This window comes from Lutjanus erythropterus, chromosome 2, assembly GCF_056507025.1.
Source record: "Lutjanus erythropterus isolate fLutEry1 chromosome 2, fLutEry1.hap2, whole genome shotgun sequence".
Lineage (NCBI taxonomy): Eukaryota > Metazoa > Chordata > Actinopteri > Lutjaniformes > Lutjanidae > Lutjanus > Lutjanus erythropterus.
Window position 1 is genome coordinate 26171654 of NC_139318.1, and position 17881 is coordinate 26189534.

Consider the following 17881-nt stretch of genomic DNA (forward strand, 5'->3'; position numbering starts at 1 on the left):
AAAATGAGGGATAAAAGCATGACAGGCAGTTGCTTTGTAGATATTGGTCTGGTTTGTACGTATGTTGTAAGAAAAGAATCAGTAAGTGACAGATTGAGCTGTGGATGATGGGTAAGCATCATTGAAAACAGTGGTTCCCAAACTTTTTTTGCTTTGTGCCCATTTCAAACAAAAGGCGTCGTCTAGTTGTGACCTCTCATCAACATGAATTGTGACTGTTTAACAGCGATTTTCCTTTTTTAAACCATTTCAATTCAATAATTTCTAGATGCCTGAAGAGGTTAAACTATACAGTATTAAATTAGACAGTAAGGAAAAGCAAAGATTAGAGACAAATCTGACAAAGAATGTAACTCTACGTAGCAGATTTTTGTTTCTTCCTGTTTTCTATTCTCATAATGCTCACTGTCCCTTAGATTAATCTCATCAAGTTCACCCTCAGGTTGGGAACCTGTGGTTTAAAATACTGTACAGAGAAAAAGCCAAAACAGACTGTGTGAGCTTTAAACATAGCTAATAAATAGCTTTGCCTGTTTGCAAAACAATAAAAGTGACATGTCTGTTGTTCTGCTCTGTTCACATCTATAATTGTCACTGTTTAAAACTATTTTGTTTTAAGATCTACAAGCAAATGATTGTTGTCACAACACTTCATATCTCTTGTCAAACAAGACTGGGTTCATATGATTTTCCATATTTGACAGATTTTGTGCAATAAATGATTTAATGCAATAAAACCATGAATGAATTCCCCATAGTCCTCTCTGTCCAAGTTGATGGGTGCAGGAAACAACAGCACTTGCAGGAACTTGTTTTTTTCCCACAGTATAAACACACAGTTGCCAGTTTATTAGGTACAACTAGCTAAACTTAATGCAGTCAGATAAAACAGTCCTGCAATAGATCCTAAAATCATGAAGGTTATAATGTGCAGTTTTTGTTAAAACTATTTTAGAGAGTTGTTGATTGGACTGTATGGTCATTCCAGAGGCTGCAGTTTGTGGTGCAGCAAATGGAAATCAATAGAAAAGAGAATTTCCCATCGCCTCCAACAGTAAATCTTAATGTTTTATATGTAATGTATGTCTTATAAGACTTTTATGTCTCATAGTAAGTGAAGTGAAGTGCACAGCAAATTATGTTTTCCATATCAGTTCCGTATTAAGTTTGTAGTAAAATCTGTAGCTTTTCATTACGGGGCTGTTGAACTTAATTGGTGTTTAACAGGTGTTTCTGTTACTTTGTCCACCCTATTTTCATCAGTTAAGTTAGACTAGACACCTCGCCGAATAATGCAATCAACATCTTTATTCTATTGTGACATTCACAAAGGCTGGATTTCTTCTTATTATTAAAGAACAGTTAACTGCATTAGTTCTAGCTAAGTGTTCCTAATAAACTGGACACTGAGTGTATGCACCACAGACAGTTCTCATTCAAACAGAGGAAGTGCAAGTGCAAAGAGAATAAGGTGTCATTGCAGAAATATTTATTGAAATAAATATGCAATGGATACACTTTCATATTATGTCACATAAATATTGAATTTAGAGGCAGTTTAAAAAAAAAGTCCATTAAAATGCTTAAGATTTATTTTATCTCCAATTATTCTCATCCAAACAATTTAAATACATTATTCTACTGAAACTTTCTGTCTGTAGTGACAAATCATGGTCCAATTAGTAATTATCTCACCTTATAATAATACCATATACTGTTTTAGCTTATGATTTACTGCTATCGTGCTGAATCAAGGGTCAAGTGTTCACATCTACTGCTCTATCAATAGTACTCATTCATATAGAATTATTGTGAACATGTAATATTTACAATCTCAAAAACGAGCGAATAAAAGCTTCGGTTATACTGTGAAAAGATATCTTGATATATAAAACTTTAGGATTTAGACAAATATTTAGCAGATTTAAAGAGTAAAACCAACCTCTACTATGCTGTCAAAGTCTAAACACCACAATGCAACTTGCTACTCTAGTTTGGTGAAAAATGAAGTCATGCTAGGTTCGTTACAATCATTCAAACACTGATTTAAATGTCATTCTGTACAAGGAAATCATTTAGAAACCAGAGGGATATTTAAACTTTAACACCAAAGTCAGTCTGTTTTCATATCCTTTATATGAGCTGTAGTTTAGCAAATTAATATCACTGCATATGAAACCGTTTTACAGTTTGTTAGAGAAAATCTGTCACTTTAAATCTCACACGAAGGGGTGAGATTGTTCTTTTTTTTGATAATAAAACTAGTATAAAGTCTTAAGTGATATGAAAATCTCAGACGGACTTTGACAGTCCCATTAAGTGCTGAACAAGGAATGCACATAAAGATCCACAAAGATTTTTCTAAAATATATTAAAACAAAGAACAGACACACAAATATTCTCTTACAGTCTCAAAAGTACACAGTATTCTATTAGGTATGAGTGTTGGGTTTCATGCACCACCTGCGACTCAAGATGGCTTGTCACCTTCTTTCTTCAGACGGCTGCAGGAAACACAAATAAAGGTAAGTTAAAATTCTGAGCACCTGGCTGTGAAACACATTTTACATGAGTCTAACTGAGCAATAAGGAATGATGTTGATAATTTTGGCTCCACGCCAGAGAAAACGTGGAACAATTGAGGAGTGGCCAGTGTTGAGCAATTACAAGCCCATACAGAAGGGGAAGGGGACTTCTCCTTCCTCTCTTAAAACAAAAAATGAAAACAATAACTAAAATCCTGTAGCATTCAATTATGGATTTAGACACTGATTACCATGGCTACAGTTGAAGCTGCAATGCATTCAGGTCAACCCTACTATGATAATGATGAGATGCTTTTTGATCAATTAGAGTATATTATGTGCCATATGTGAGAAATTAAAGGGGCCCTGGGAAGTTTTCTTGTCAACGAACAAAAGTTACGTTTATATTAGTGCCTTCCACTAAAACACACAAAACATGTCCCTCACAACCACTTTCTTCAAAGCCAATTCCTGTCAGTTATAATGGCATTTCAGGCGCCATCTTTATTGATGAGTCTTTACTACAAGGTCAGTGTCACAACCACATTTCCAATCAGACAGGTTTTGAAGTCCACAGTTCAAATGAGAAAACTGTTATGAATTCACATTAAGCTGCACAGCTATGATAACAATAATGAGAAACATTTTAATCAATGAAAGATTTTTGCTTTTCTCCTGAATTGCTCCGCCCACATGTTCATGAGCATCCTCATACAACTGCACAATTTAAAATCAAACAAACTGGACCACCACTCATAAAAATACTGCTCTATGTGACTATTGTAGTAAAAAAAGAAGCTCCACAAGATACCATTAAGTCAGTTAGTTCTCTTCACAATAAAAATTGTATGAAAACATAAAACATATAACATTTATTTTCAACTTGCAGCCAGTACACAGTGGTGCTTTGAAGCAGAGAAATTGAACTGAAGCTTTTAATTATCCAATATGTTGAATTTAGTTCAAATGTTTCAGCATGTCACTCTATGACACTCTGAAAATCCTCACCTGTAATAATCTTCCTGACTCGGTATGGGACCTCCATGCAGGTGATGCCCGTGCAGCCACTGCTGCTCCATGGCCATCCTCTGCAGCTCAGCAGACTGAGCATGCATGGCCTGCAGCTGATGAGCAGCAGACATCTGAGGGATCGGGCCCTGCAGCTCTCGTGGATATGCAGCTCCTGTGGAAAACACAAATATAAGAGGGGACAAATCAGCGGAGGTGGATTCAGAGAAGACTCAAATTATGAGTATGTTAGGATTTGAGCTTACGAACCAAACAGTGGGTGGCGCAGCATCTCATGATCATGAGGAAGATCGCTGAGTAAAGGGTTGGGGATCGGGCCTCCAGGGAAGGGGAACCGAGCCAAACGTGGTCCTGTTGCCAGAGGATCCACGAGAGGATGAGGGCTTGAACCTGGATGAAGAAATAAATTATGCATTAGGGTCAACTTGACACTGTTGGATGTATTACTGCTGACAAAATAACTTTTCAAAATCAGTCAAGAGGTCCAGCCTCACCTTGACCGAGTGGGTCCTGTTGATGCAGGTGTAGGTGCGAGTGGATGTGAGAGTGCTGGTGATGATGCGGCGTCACATTGAGCATCTGCAGCCTGGCAGCAGGGTCAGTTGCCACAGACGCCATCCTTTCTGCATGGAGCCGCTCTGCAGTGAGCCGCTCTGCATAGCTCAGCTCCGGGCGCAGCTGAGGTCCAGCCAGCGCCATCCTCTCCCGCTCCAGATGATTCAGGCCAGGATGGAAGGGTGCAAAGTGGTGTGGAGGCCCGGGAATGTGGGGCAGAGCGATCGCCCCGTGTCTGGCAAAGTGCTCCATGGGATTGGCAGAGGGGTGTAGAGTTTCCAGGTCCGGAGGTTTGACCTCGAAGCCGGGCTTCATCCTCTCACGGAGCTCCCTCTCTCTGAGGTTCCTCAGCTCACGCTCTCTGAGGCTTGGCTCAGCACTGTACAAGCCGGGCATGTGGTAGGCCAGCAAGGGGTCGCCAGGGCCCAGCGACACGTAGAAAGGGTGGTTGCGGTTGGTGGGCGACATGACATGGGGTCGGGCGTATTCACTCAGAGTGCGCAGGGCAGGTGTATCAGGGCCAATGTAGGGCGGCACAGCAGCTACAGTGGTGGGCGGCTGCTCGAAGGAGGGTCGTCCGTGAGCCTGAACCGTCATCTGAGGCTCACTCATACGACTGTCGTGCGAGGAGCTGGAAGCTCTCTGTAAACACAGACAGAGTGTGTGTTTGTTTTTTTGACAGACAAAATGTAACTGCTTTCTGACTCTTTTCTTAGTGTTAGACTAGTCGACTAGTCTAAATTAAATTTTGCGTTTCATCGACAGGGACATCCCTAGTTATTAGTTCCACATTGGTTTCATTTTGTAGTTGTTACAGTGTGATCAATACAATTTTTCCCCAAAAACTTGTTCAAAAGTGAGACTGAAGTTAATGAAACCTTATAATAGTAACATTAATCTCACAAGCTATTCAATTGTAAGACCTTTCAAAATTGTACTGTATTGGATTTTAGACATTTTAAGACTTTCAAGGAGTTGTGGAAAGCCTTCACTTGTTTAAAAAAACTGCACTCTATACCTCTTTTGATACCACAACAATAAAAAAGACCTAGGCACACTCGTGTGCGCACACACACACACACACACGCTTTTTTTTTAAACAACTTGCACATGCTGGTACACAAAAAGTCACTGAACACTGTCTAGTTTTGTTTAGCTGCAAGACAAATTTCAGGCAGGAGAATAAAGAATGAACTGTGGTCTTGAATGAATTAATGAATACTTTTTTTAACAGCTTTGGTACTTTTTATACTATAATTAACAGATACTGTTTCATTTTAAACCACTCACAGCATTTCTGTCCGCCTCTCGTTCTCTCTCCCTCTCTCTGTCTTTCTCCCTCTCACGTTCTTGCCGAGCGCTGAGCTCAGCCTCCCTCCTGGACTTTTCCACGGCCTCCTCCCTTTTCTTAGCCAGCTTGGAAGACGAAAGAGGAGTGAAGAAGAGGTCTGTTCTGGCGCAGGAATTGTATCCACGATCCAAGTGTTTGATAAACCTGAAAGAAATAACAGATGTGCATAATTAATGAGTATGACTAATAAGCTTCATTCACGCTAAACAGAAACATGATTCATTCAAAGGTTGGGAGGCTCAGTCTTTCCTCTGTAATCTTAATACAGCTGTGGTGCTTTGGGCAATAATTTTCATTTCTGTCTCATATCTGTCTGGGTCTTAGCTATGCTTAAAGTTAAGCATAGTGTTAAAAATTTGTTTAATTATTACATAATCAATCATCAAAGCATCTGGACTACACTAAGTTTAGTTATAGATAACATTAAGGCTCAATTATAATGCTTATACCTATGTTTGTAGTGGTGGCAATTTCCTTGCTGCGGTGGTGCACAGCTGCTAAATGAATGAAGAGGAAACACTGAAGCAGTTGGCACTATACATGTGAAACCTGTATGCTGATGTACATGATGTGAATACTCCCCAAAAAGATGTCATTTAATGTTTATATGTCCCTGACTTTTATTTAGATTTTGATAAACATGAAGCGACTTAAACCTGGCTCTTGTATTTGCAGTTATGGCACAGTTCCTGTCAGTTCTGATGACATTTCAGATGCCAAATTAAGTGCCAATGTCTGGAAATCAATTTACTCTTTAAGAATAGTTGTTACAAAAAAGTTAATGAGGCAACAACAAGAAGCAGTTTAAACAGTTCAACTGTGTGAACCAACTGTGTGAAGGTTAAAATTATTATACAAACCTGCTCCTGCTGTGTGAGCTTCACCTTCGCACAACAATACTTAATGTAGTTATATACACACTAGCAGCTTTACAAACCAAATGACACTTCTAACAGATTCTCTGGATCAATTCACTTTTCATTTCATCTCCAAATAAGAGGTCTAAATAACTGTTAAAGCCGATACATCCATTCATTGCCCACAGCACTGAAGCCACAACGACTTATCACCAAACTCTACAGTCCACTTCAGCTCTGCAAAACTTTCTTGTGTCCCTCGGCTCATTGTTTCACTTCAAAAACCCACTATACACTACCTGTCCAGTACCATACAACAAGTTAGCACATTAAGCACATACACGGACATAAACCTGCAAGCAGAACTGCTGCTGCTGCTAGTTACCCACACTGTGTCAGGCTGGCAGCTAACGTCTTTACCCACAGACACTGTGATCCTCTTCAGTCTGAAAAGGTGAAGTGTTTATTGAGTTGTTGTCATGTTTTGTACATTAATGTGTAAGGTTTGTATTGCATAGTGCAAAGTGGCGCGCATTTCAGGGGCATTTAAAGTACAATTTGGCAATTGTTGACTGTAATAAATGGCTTCAAATGGCTCTTAATACACAGTATTTTTTTCGGACAGTGTTTAACATTATAAATTAATAAATTCTGCTAAATTTTAACTGCTTTCTGGGTGTTTTCCTAGTGTTAGACTAGTCGACTAGTCTGAATTAAATTTTGCGTTTCATCGACAGGGAAATTAGTCGCCAGGAACATGTAACCGTAACTGATAGGAGTGGTGGTTAAATTTGTTAATTTTAAGATTGTTAAAGCTTATGCTAAAGCTAGGAATGATTAGCAATAATGCATGCTATGCTAGCTCACAACTTATTTCGGTTATACTGACTTGGAAAAGAGCAGCAAGGATAATTTATCTGTTACTTGTTTCTTACATTACTGCTGGATTTATTTCTACAGTGGTGTTTGAGGTGGCATGTGCAATGAATTCCAATTCATTTTTTGACACTGAGAACTGTGTTACAATTGGCCTAGGGACCTGCATAACAATGTTAAGGAAAGTGAAAAATAAATCACATATCTGCTCCAAAATTTGATGGGTTCTTTCTTGCCCCATGCTACACCCTTCCACCAAGTTTTAATTAAAACTGGGCCAGTAGTTTTTCTGTAATTCTGCTGACAAAAAGACTAACTGGACCAAAAACATTTCCTTCTTGTCGGAGGTAATAACATGAAGAGACATCATTTGAATTTAAACTCTGTGGTCTCCCTGCTTTCATAACAATATATGGGAAAGTCAAAACCTTCTATTTCTTTAACAAGATGAGAGAAACACTTTGGTTTTTTGGTGTGATTTTATTTAAGAATATAAAACTTCACACATACCGTGCAGACTGGCTGGCGTGGCTTGCCATGTTGACAATGGTGGGCTCTGGCGAGGGGCTCCGAGGTGGAGATGGTGGGCTGTCAACCTCTTCTATCTCATCCAGTGGCTCTTCTTTAATCTGGATCTGTGACCCTCCTGCTGTGGCGCCTGGTGAGGGTCTCAGCGGAAGGGGTGGGAATGATGGCTGGAGGCTTGGGACTGGGCCAATTGCAGAAGATGTTACGGAGGTGAGTGGGTGTGAGGCTGCAGCAGGTGGGTGAGAGGACGTCATGCTTTTTCCAGGGTGGGTCTGCACCTGAGAGATCACTGGAAGTTGGGTGGGGAGTGACTGCATTGGCAGAGGCTGCGGCATGAGCTGAAGAGGGGGAGGAGGGGCACCCGGAGGATGCTGGTTGGGCAGAGAATTGAGGGGCTTGAGAGCAGGGGGAGGGGGCAGATTGGAGGGCATCTGAGGGAAAGGTGTCGCAGACTGGTGGGGCATTTGTTTGTGTGAAGGGGGAATAGGAGTGGTGGGAGGAGGCTTGATTTGTGGGCCAGGAAGTGGAGGCTGGGGGAGCTGAGACTCCCTGAAGAAGGGTGGGGGTCGCTGGGGGGCTTGAGGTGCCGGGCCGAGAGGCTGCAGAGGCTGTGCAGAGCTGCTGAGAGCAGGTGGGACCTGAAAAGCTGGAGACAGAGGAGAATCCTGACCCAGTGCTGATGGAAGAGGTGGAGGAGCAGCAAGAGGGTGAGCGGTGGGCTGTGGTGGTCGGATGTTTGGACCCACTGTGGCAGCTGACTGACCAGCAGCTGGCTGAGGGGGGTCAGGAGAAGGAGGAGGGGGGCTTGGAGCAGGATCAGCAGAATGGGTGCTTTGCGTTGGCTGAGGAGTGATGGGAGCGCCCTGAGAGGGGAGGGGCTGCGGGACCGGTGTGTCAGCCAGCACAGCAGTAGGAGCAACAGGCTCTGATGGGACGCCATTCGGCTGGGCAGATGAGTCAGAGTCGCTCTCATTGCCCTGTTGAGGGCTGGGAATGCTGGGAGAGGAGCTGCGGTTGTCCTGATCGATGTCTTTGGTGTCACTGCTGCCATCATCCTGAGCACTGCGGCTTTCTGAGGAGCTCTCCTCCTCAACCTCAGCCTCTCCCTCTGACCGGGAGCCCGGTGGATCCTGGACAAGCAAAAAAGAAAAAAAAAGAAAAAAAGAAAAATTACATAAAATAATAAATTATATATATATATATATATATATATATATATATATATATATATATTTACATACATACATATACATTTTAGGACTGATAGATCTCACTACAGATATGCTAATTCATAAAATGTAGCAACACCTGCAAGCTAGTTCAGGCAGTCAACTCAAGCTGCACTGCAGTGCACACGTGACTTGCCTCTCTTCATAATAATATACCAAACTAATCCTCTGAATTTGTCAGTCTATTATAACTGCAAAAATTTCCTGTCTCTCCCCCTGTTCTTTCAGGATGCATCTGCAGGCTCCAGCATGGGAGTTAAGAGTTGCATTTGAAATGCGAGTTGTCTGACTGAAATATCACAAATGGCGCCTTTCTAGAAGTTTTTATTCAAATGGTATTTGACACAGAACGTTCGCTCTCACCTGTGTCTTCGGCCTTTTAGGCGTAACTTTTTCAGGCTCATCAGGCTCCTGAGCAGGACTCTCCCGTACACGTTTTGTTGTCTTTGGTGACACTATCTCCTCTTTTATCTTCTGTGGACACAGCATGATATTTACAAAAAGGTATTAATCACTGACAGAAGACGACAACAATGACTGACACAAAAACCTCAATGAGTGAATTTCAATGAGCATCTATGTCTGCAGCAGTATTGTACGTATCTTCAAGGGAATCATACTGCACATGTGTAATTTCAGCTAGGACCTGGGCAGAAACAATTCCTCGAGAAACACAAGCAACTCAATTACTTAAAATGATTGATGCAAATTCTTTGCATTGAAGCTTTGTTTAATCCATATTACTATATTCAGTGCATTGTGTTTCACATAGATGATTATTACGGTTAAACGTGTTTACACTGTTGACATGTGATGTGAGGAAGTGATTTGATGGCACAGATTACAAAAAGGAGGAAGAGACAAAGAATAAGAGCAAAGATATGAGACAGGCCAATGTAAAATGACAGAAAGTGTCCAAAGTTTGGGATTATTTCAAGATGAAACAAAACAAAAAGGTAGAGTCAGCGTCTATTATAAAACAAAACTACTCTACCACAGTAACACAAAGTCTCAGCAAAAAAAATCCAGTGTACACATCCAGTCCACAGAGCGGATCCGACACAAGGCAGCACTACTGTGTGCATTTAACACAAATCAAAATGATACAGATTGAGATAAAGGCTAGAATTACATTAATTATGGTTAAATGTAATGGCTAGTTAAGGACTTAATATGGTGCCTAGATATATATATAAGATAAGTATTCTCAAAAAATAAACACAGATGCATGTATATTCAGGGGGTTAGGTGTGGTTTTGACAGATAATATTTTATGTAATTTAAGCAATAAAAATGAAGATTTTTCTTAAAAGGAAGCCAATTAGTTGCTCATTTTAAGAGACCTGTTTTACTTTCTCTTCTGAATATTTACTATTGCTCTTTAATAAAGCATTTCTTATCTGATTAAGTGATTAATCAATGGAATAATAGCTAGAATATTTGATTATTAAAATAATGGATAGCCACAGCCCTAGTTGGTATTAACTAAACTTTCACCCATACATATCATAACAGTACACCCAGTAGTTACAATATTTGTGAGGTTGTTATGTGTCTGTTGAGATTAGTCAAGCTACAGCAGTTTTTGTCAGAGCACAATCAAAGTGTAGCCATACTGTCATTCTCTTTGTTTTTCTAACATTCCTAATATGCAGCTAAACAGCTGCTCCAGGAAGGTACACATGCTCAGCAATATGCAAACAACCCAGCTGGCCGATAAGATCATGTCATACAGGTACAACATGTACTGTACATGTGTATGAATTGTGTATCATGTTTACCTTGTTTGTCTTCCTGCCAGATTCATTCTTATTATCTGTGGAAGATGATCTCAGAGTTGCTCCGCTCGGGGAGGGCTGGCTACTGGACTGCTGATCCTCACTGGTTGGAGAGCCTGTGAGCCTCCTGTGGCCACTTCTTAGAGATGACAGCTGCTATAAGAAGATATTTAATAGTTAATAGTTCATCGGATATACAAGATATTTTCCCAGCTTGAATCCCAAGTTGGATTCAGTCAGGCTGTCAAATCTGTTTCCTGTTGTAAATCATAATGATATTTTGACTACAAAATGGCATCTGCACAGGCATTTTCTTGGCAGTTGCTTTTTTACAGTAATAAGTGTGACTGATCTGCTAGCCTGAGGCTTACAGGTGCTCTGCTCCGCCGTGTTCTCATGCCGTGCTTGCTGTTCACTTCTTCTTCCTCTTTAACAGGTTTAAACATGAATGGAGCGCCTGAAGATTTTGGAGCTGACGGCAGACATCCATGTTTGTTTTCATATGTGCGACAGGTCGTGCAGAGCAACCGGCTGTCTCTTCCACCCTGGTGCCAATCCTTAGAACCTGTTAAAAAAAAAAAACATGTTTAAAAAGCTTTAACAAGTATCTGTAAAACATCAGTATGACATAAAATACTGAATTCTGCCCATTGTGATTAATCACAGATGACGTGTACTCACTTGTTGCACCACAGTGGCTGCAGCTCTTGATTTCCTGTTCACTGTCTTCACTATCAAGATCATCCTCGCTGGCAGAACTCGCATCCACTGCAAAGGAATAGATCAGTCCAACTCATTATGACTGCCACACTTTGTGACTGCACCACTATGAACAAAATTCAATGGCATGAATAGGGGAAACAAAAATGGCAACACATTTCTGAGGAACACTAAGCTCACCTGAATAATTTCGTGACGGGGTGTTGACAGGAGTTGCCGCAGAGCGAGTCTTTGCTTTGCGAGAGGATGGCTGTCGGCGTTGCTGTCTATAAGCTCTCGTTCCTGCAGCCTCAGGAGTTTTCTTCCAGTGGTAATAGAAAGTGATCAGCTCCCCCTGAAGATAAGAACACGGTACTTTTAGGAACAATACAAGTTATGTTTCTAAACAAAAATTTAAAAACCACAAAGCACTGCGTGTCCTAAAATTGTTTGAAAAACATGTTGTTCACTTACAGTCTTTTTGCTTGGCAAAAAGTCTTTCCGGATGCGGAAGAAATTCTTTCCATACTGCCTCAGGCCTTTGATGAAGCGTTTCTGTAGTTAAAAAGGAGGGAGGTGGCGGTGGACTGAATTTAATTATATACAGTTGCGAAACAAAAGGCTCCTAAACAAAATGTTAATCTTGTGAGTCATAAGATCGTTTATTACACACACCTGACATTATTATTACAATGAAGCACTAGACTGATTTGCCATTTCAAACTAAGGCAGCTGTTTAAAAAACACTATTTTACAGCAGGCTAGTATCAGAACAATGCATTTTTTGGCTGCATATTAAACACTGTCTTAACAGTAGTCCATGAAGTTGACTGAACTGCCAATTTCTGATCAGCGAATTTTTAATTTACACTCATTACTCTGTTAAAAGGAATGCAGCAGTAAAATGGTAATAATAATAATAATAATAATAATAATAATAATAATAATAATAATAACAAGAGTCTAATATACCATTAGAATTTGATTCGTTCTGAGATGGTTATCATATTGTGAAAACCTAACACTGTTAAATTCATGAACACTATTTCATCACAGAGGATTTTATGCACCTGTACAAACACTGTTAAGGACTAACAGGCAAACAGCACTGACCTTCATCAGTGCTGTGCTACTAGCTAAAGATGGCTCACCACATCATCTTCCGACCAGCACTTCTCAATGAGCTTTGGCAGAGGCTTCTTCACCAGACGCTGGAGAGCTTTGGCTGCATCATAATGACTTGCATGAAGCTAGAATTGAGAAAAACAAGAGATGTTTGTGGATTTGCACAGTAATATTTCTGGTCTTTGAATTTACCTGATGCTGATTAGTATGATTTTTAGTTGTTGTTTAGTTGTTGCCTCTCACCATGTTGAGTGCGTTGAGTGTGGTATCATCACGGGAGGCTGCTAAACATCCATCCTCTGTTGATCCACCGTCACACATCCCTGCAAACGCTGCCATGCTCCTACAAACATAAAAAAAACATTTATGTTATTTGGTGAAATATTAAGCTTGCATGTTCACGCTTTCCTCGTCTGACTCTCAAATACTTGATCGTACAGGCTCTGGTTTCTCCAAAAAAAACCTAGAAGTTTTACCCATTTTTCTCTTAATTGCTGCCTCTATTAACACCACATTTCTCTGTTGCATGACCTTTAAGAAATCAGGTAAAACAAAAAAATCAAACAATAACAAGGCAGCCTGAGAGCAAGTATACACAACACTTGTCTCATTGGAGGAACTTATTCTGCAGTTTCTAATTAACACAAATAGTGACAATGAAAAATGGGTTTTAAGTGATGAATGAATACATCAAACAAACACTCAGCAGAGTTGGCCAAGGCCACCTGAGCAACAGTTTGAGAAGGAATGGAATAAATCCTATATGAATGAAAATTCCCCTTGACATTTTTCCAGGTTAAAATAACTTTACTTTGCTCTTTTTTATACAGTGTGGCAGCAGAGTATCAAAATGAGAAATGACACACCTACACAAATGATATTCTACTATCAAATTACCTTTAAACTAATTTAAATATGTTGACGCCAGCTAAAAAAGGAAATCAACCACACTGGCTTTCACATAACCAGACCAAGACTTGTTCTGTTTTGCAAGTACTTCCCTATTCATGGCACTTTTCTGACCTCTGTGTCAAAAAGCTAGCAAGTAATACTGATTATACTCGTGCTTTAATCTTGTTATTAGAATAAAACTGCACTTGATCTATTATAAGCACATTTTTGGCAGATTTCGAAGTAGTATTTGTTTACAGTGACACAATATTTATTTCACTTATTTATATCATGACAACAAACAAAAACAGTTCAATTTAGTTAAGCATGTGCATCTTGCAGTTCAGCAAGGATGCGGCTGCAGGTAAATTACCAGTTTATTGTAAAATTATATTCCTCCACTTTTGCAAAGGTGCTAGCATGACTCAAGACTGACAAACTTCACTCAAGTACCAGTGATGTAAAGCAGTATACATCAGACACTCACCTGGCAGCTCTGAGGTACATGAGAAGGTCACAGTCATTGACCCCTGGTGTCCACATCAGCTCTTCACTCTCTGTCTGAGTCTGTAGACCAGGTGCAGGCCGCGGCTGCAACTCTGGAAGTTTGGCCTGCAATGAAACCAAAGAAAAGATAAAACCATTTATTAGACCGCCTCAAAGGACAGCAACTGAACGTCCTGCTAAGACTAATGTTTGGTAAGGTATAATAGACCTTTTTCACAGCAGCCATTTTGACACGAAATGGCAGGGTAAACACAGGTGTTACCAATGATACTAATTAAGGTTCAGTTCCATTCAGATCAAACAGAGTCAGGATTGGTATGGGAATCAAGAACTGGTTCCAGTTGATAATTGTTCCCAAATTATCCATCTGAATCGTATGCCTCTTAGCTTATCACTTCTTTTTAATGGTGCTGGCACGTTTTTCTGACAGTTGGATGCTACAAAGCAATGATATCACAATCATGTGTCTACGCTGTTGGAAACTTGAAGCAAGGAGTCACGACAGAGAGCTTTTTCACTACTCTGTGTTTAGAGATAATAAAACAGTTGTGTTGATGCTGAAAACCTGTGCTAACCTATTTTAGCAGATTTTTTAAAAAGCAGAATCAATTATGGAATTGTCGTTAATAAAAAATCTATCAATTCCCATCCCTAGACAGAAATACATTCACACAGTATAGAATTCTGAAAATAACAGAGCACACTGAACAGACAGGTCTGGTCAGTTTTATAATGAGCTTTATAGGCCACATGGACCTACAGTACATCCTGAAGCCAAACAAGTCAAAGTTAGAGTTACAGTAAGTCCAAAGTTAAAGAGTTAGTGCAACAATAGTCAGTGTAAACTGACAGTGGACTTGCAATGGATAAATAACATAATAATGTAATGAAATATGGTTAAGCACAGTATATAATCATGCATTATATATAGTAATATAATAGTAATAATATGATGATGATAATAATGATAATACACCACAATAATGCAATGCAATATGTGATATTATCAGTTACAATGTGCAGTTGCAACAGGTAGTAAATAATGTAATGTAATACAGCATTATAATATAAAATGTATTTAATGTAATGTATATTGTGCATTCAGATGTGACATAAATAGGAATGCATGATATAGATTTTTTTTAGATGATTTAATATTCCATAGCTCTGATCAAACAAAACTAACTGACATCACTATAACAACTAAAACAAACAAACAAACAAACAAACAAAAAAAGAACAGTTCTGACTCTTAGTAGTTTTTCTAGTTAGGCACATCAAAACTTCACAAATATACTTTTATTTTTGCCTAAGAGTTCAAATTAAATTCTTTGTCAGTCTGTAAAATCAGATTTTTATTATAGCCAACATTTTGGTGCTATAATTACATTATTGGAATAATAAGTAATCACATACCCATTATGGACCATTAATTCATCGCCCCCATATTTATCATGCATCCCTGTAAATAATAATAGTCTAGTTGTAGCAGGGTGTACCTGATGACTTGGTCCCACTCTTATCTCGCCCTGAGTGCTGTTCAGGCTCCTGAAAATAAAATGAAAAAACATACAAACATCCCATGTTCAACGTGTGCATTAAATTTACAGTCTTTCATACTAGGATCAAGTAAATTCAATTGTGTTCACATAGTTAAATACAGTCTACTATATATTAACTGTTAATTATCGGGTAATTAACGATGTAGTGTATGCACACAGACGTATGATCAATAAGTATGTGATAACTTGTGTGTTGTGAGAGCAGCTCTCCTCCCACTCTGCACACTGATTTCAGCAGTAGCTAGAATAACATCCCGCCCCTCCATCCCCGTGAACCAATCTCAGCTGTGACCTGCGACGTTTCCTTATATTACATGAATGAAATCCGACGCCAGCTACCGCGAAACACTGTCAATCAATCATACATGAGCTGCTAATTTTTACGGTCACCATTACGAGAACAGTGTGTGCTGTGTGGGAGATCCTAACAGGTTGACAGCAGCTGGCACGGCTAACTGTTAGCTAAAGTACGCGATCAATAATAAAGATCAATGTTAGCATGCACAACACGTCGCTGACACACATACATAACGTTGCATACATATGTCAATACGCGTCATGCCCAGAGGGAATAACAGCAGATTTATTAATCAGCCATGCATGAGGTTAATCAGCTTTACTGTCATTTTTTAACGTGAGAGCTGCAGGAATGGCTGTTAGCTACAGTAAAGCGAGCAGAAAACGGTTTTAGTTAGCTGCTAGCTGCTAACGAGACAGTAACATTACGCCGTTAACGTTATTTAGCTAGCTTGTTAGCCAGACACGAACTTCGTGACCACTGACACTCCGACTATTTCATACAAACGGCTATCAAAGTAACACCACTGAACACTAAAACACACATTTAATGCAAAGCGAATAACGTGTAAAGAGAAACGATGAGTTAAATCAAGTTACCTCCGCGGACTGAACAGGTCGTCCATGTCGAGGGATGTTTGGATGTGGCTTGTTGACACTACGCAGCGCAGTGGGCGATACACACAAACTATGCGAATCCCCTATTACATGGCTATTCAAAATGGAGGCGGTGTAGTGGAGGGAGTCGGTGTGTTTTTTTTTTCCAGTGCAATGACCTCAGCAGCCACAGCTAAGCCTTCAAAGTTGTCTGGGTGTACATAACTGAGCATGTGCCGCGGATCAGCAGCAGCGGCGGCAGCAGCCACTGGGGCTTTTCTTCTTCTTCTTGTGCTCATCAGCTGCTGCTGCACAGACAGGCGTCCATGAATCAAACAACATATCACACTGTGTGGACTGCTGTGGTTATTAAACACTATTATGTAAGCAGCCATAACAGTAACCCTGCGCCGACAGATGGTCCACTCTACATGTAGGACAGTGGTGAAGGAAACCACTGAGTAATAATATAATGTCAGTTTTGAATTATTTATGGTCCGATTGGTTTTGAGGTTTTTAGTTAATACTAATAAGGCATATATGTTGTCCATCATACATGCCAATTTTACAACTTTATTTTCACAAAAGATACCTCAAATTGGGTTTTTATTTTTTATTAGCTATTTATTAACATAGTATAACATAGTATGACATAGCATAAATAGTATAATTTTCCCGTCACATACACATCATACATGTTAACATTGTCATACATATCACATACTCACATTTTTTGCTCTTAAATTGATTTTATAATTGCTGTTTTTTTGTTGTTGCAATCAAACATATTTTGTCATTACTAGTTTGCCATCACTTGTATTATTTTATGTACTTATCTGTATTTTTCTGTATTTTGAGTTCTTAATTACTTTGTGAACATTTTACTAGGTGGAGGCTTCAAATAAGCCCTTTGGGCTTTTTGCCTCTCCCTGCACTGTATTTCATTATTCTTTCCTTTTAAAAAATTAAAATTAAAATTTTAAAATACTAAACTAAACTATTTTTCGGCTTTACAGGCAACATTTGATACCCTGTCTTAATTCAAGTATCATATATAAAATACAAAAAAACGTAATTAATTTTTACATTTATAATTATTAATACACAGTTAATTCATACAGCAATACAATATAACACATGCAATACAGGCTAGGCTGATTATTGTTCTTGTGGTTTTTTTTTTATTATTATTTAAATGCTATTTAAAATAATTAGAATCCACATTTGATGTGTATATGTGTGTGTAGGTATTATGTGATGTAACATGATAAAATACCTTTAATTGATGTCTGTAATATCCTTCTGTTGTTCTTTCACATAAATAAGTAGAATAAAAAAAAAAAAAATAGGTAACATCAAATTATTCCAAGGGACATACATGAGGGGATGCCTGATATATTTTCTATTGAGAAAAAATTGAGAAATGTTTCTACAGGCTACAAATGAGTTAAAAATTAACTTCATCTCAACCAACA

The 17881-nt window shown here is 39.2% G+C and overlaps 1 protein-coding gene across 2 annotated transcripts; it reads right to left on the reverse strand.

Annotated features, from left to right (window-relative positions):
• Nucleotides 1-1467: 1467 nt before the first annotated feature.
• rereb (arginine-glutamic acid dipeptide (RE) repeats b) lies at nucleotides 1468-16798 on the reverse strand. Of its 2 annotated transcripts, none has more exons than XM_084735032.1 (17): nucleotides 16410-16798; nucleotides 15450-15498; nucleotides 13931-14055; nucleotides 12796-12895; nucleotides 12579-12677; nucleotides 11902-11982; nucleotides 11629-11782; nucleotides 11410-11496; nucleotides 11100-11293; nucleotides 10732-10881; nucleotides 9314-9424; nucleotides 7704-8851; nucleotides 5400-5604; nucleotides 4049-4751; nucleotides 3804-3944; nucleotides 3534-3708; nucleotides 1468-2504 (listed from the first exon to the last, which is right to left on the reverse strand). In XM_084735032.1, the coding sequence occupies exons 1-17, from the start codon at nucleotides 16433-16435 to the stop codon at nucleotides 2471-2473; spliced, it is 3582 nt and encodes a 1193-aa protein (XP_084591158.1). In that variant the 5' UTR covers nucleotides 16436-16798; the 3' UTR covers nucleotides 1468-2470. The 2 variants fall into 2 exon arrangements, with proteins under 2 accessions (XP_084591158.1, XP_084591150.1); XM_084735024.1 differs by having other exon boundaries at nucleotides 10732-10884; nucleotides 16410-16797.
• Nucleotides 16799-17881: the final 1083 nt, after the last annotated feature.

Coding starts and splice junctions, on each gene's coding strand:
- rereb (XM_084735024.1), bottom strand. CDS start 16,435: ATGGACGACCTGTTCAGTCCGCGGAG. Junction 15,499..16,409: donor GACCTGTTCAGTCCGCGGAG/GTAACTTGATTT, acceptor TTTTATTTTCAG/GAGCCTGAACAGCACTCAGG. Junction 11,497..11,628: donor CCCGTCACGAAATTATTCAG/GTGAGCTTAGTG, acceptor ATTCCTTTGCAG/TGGATGCGAGTTCTGCCAGC.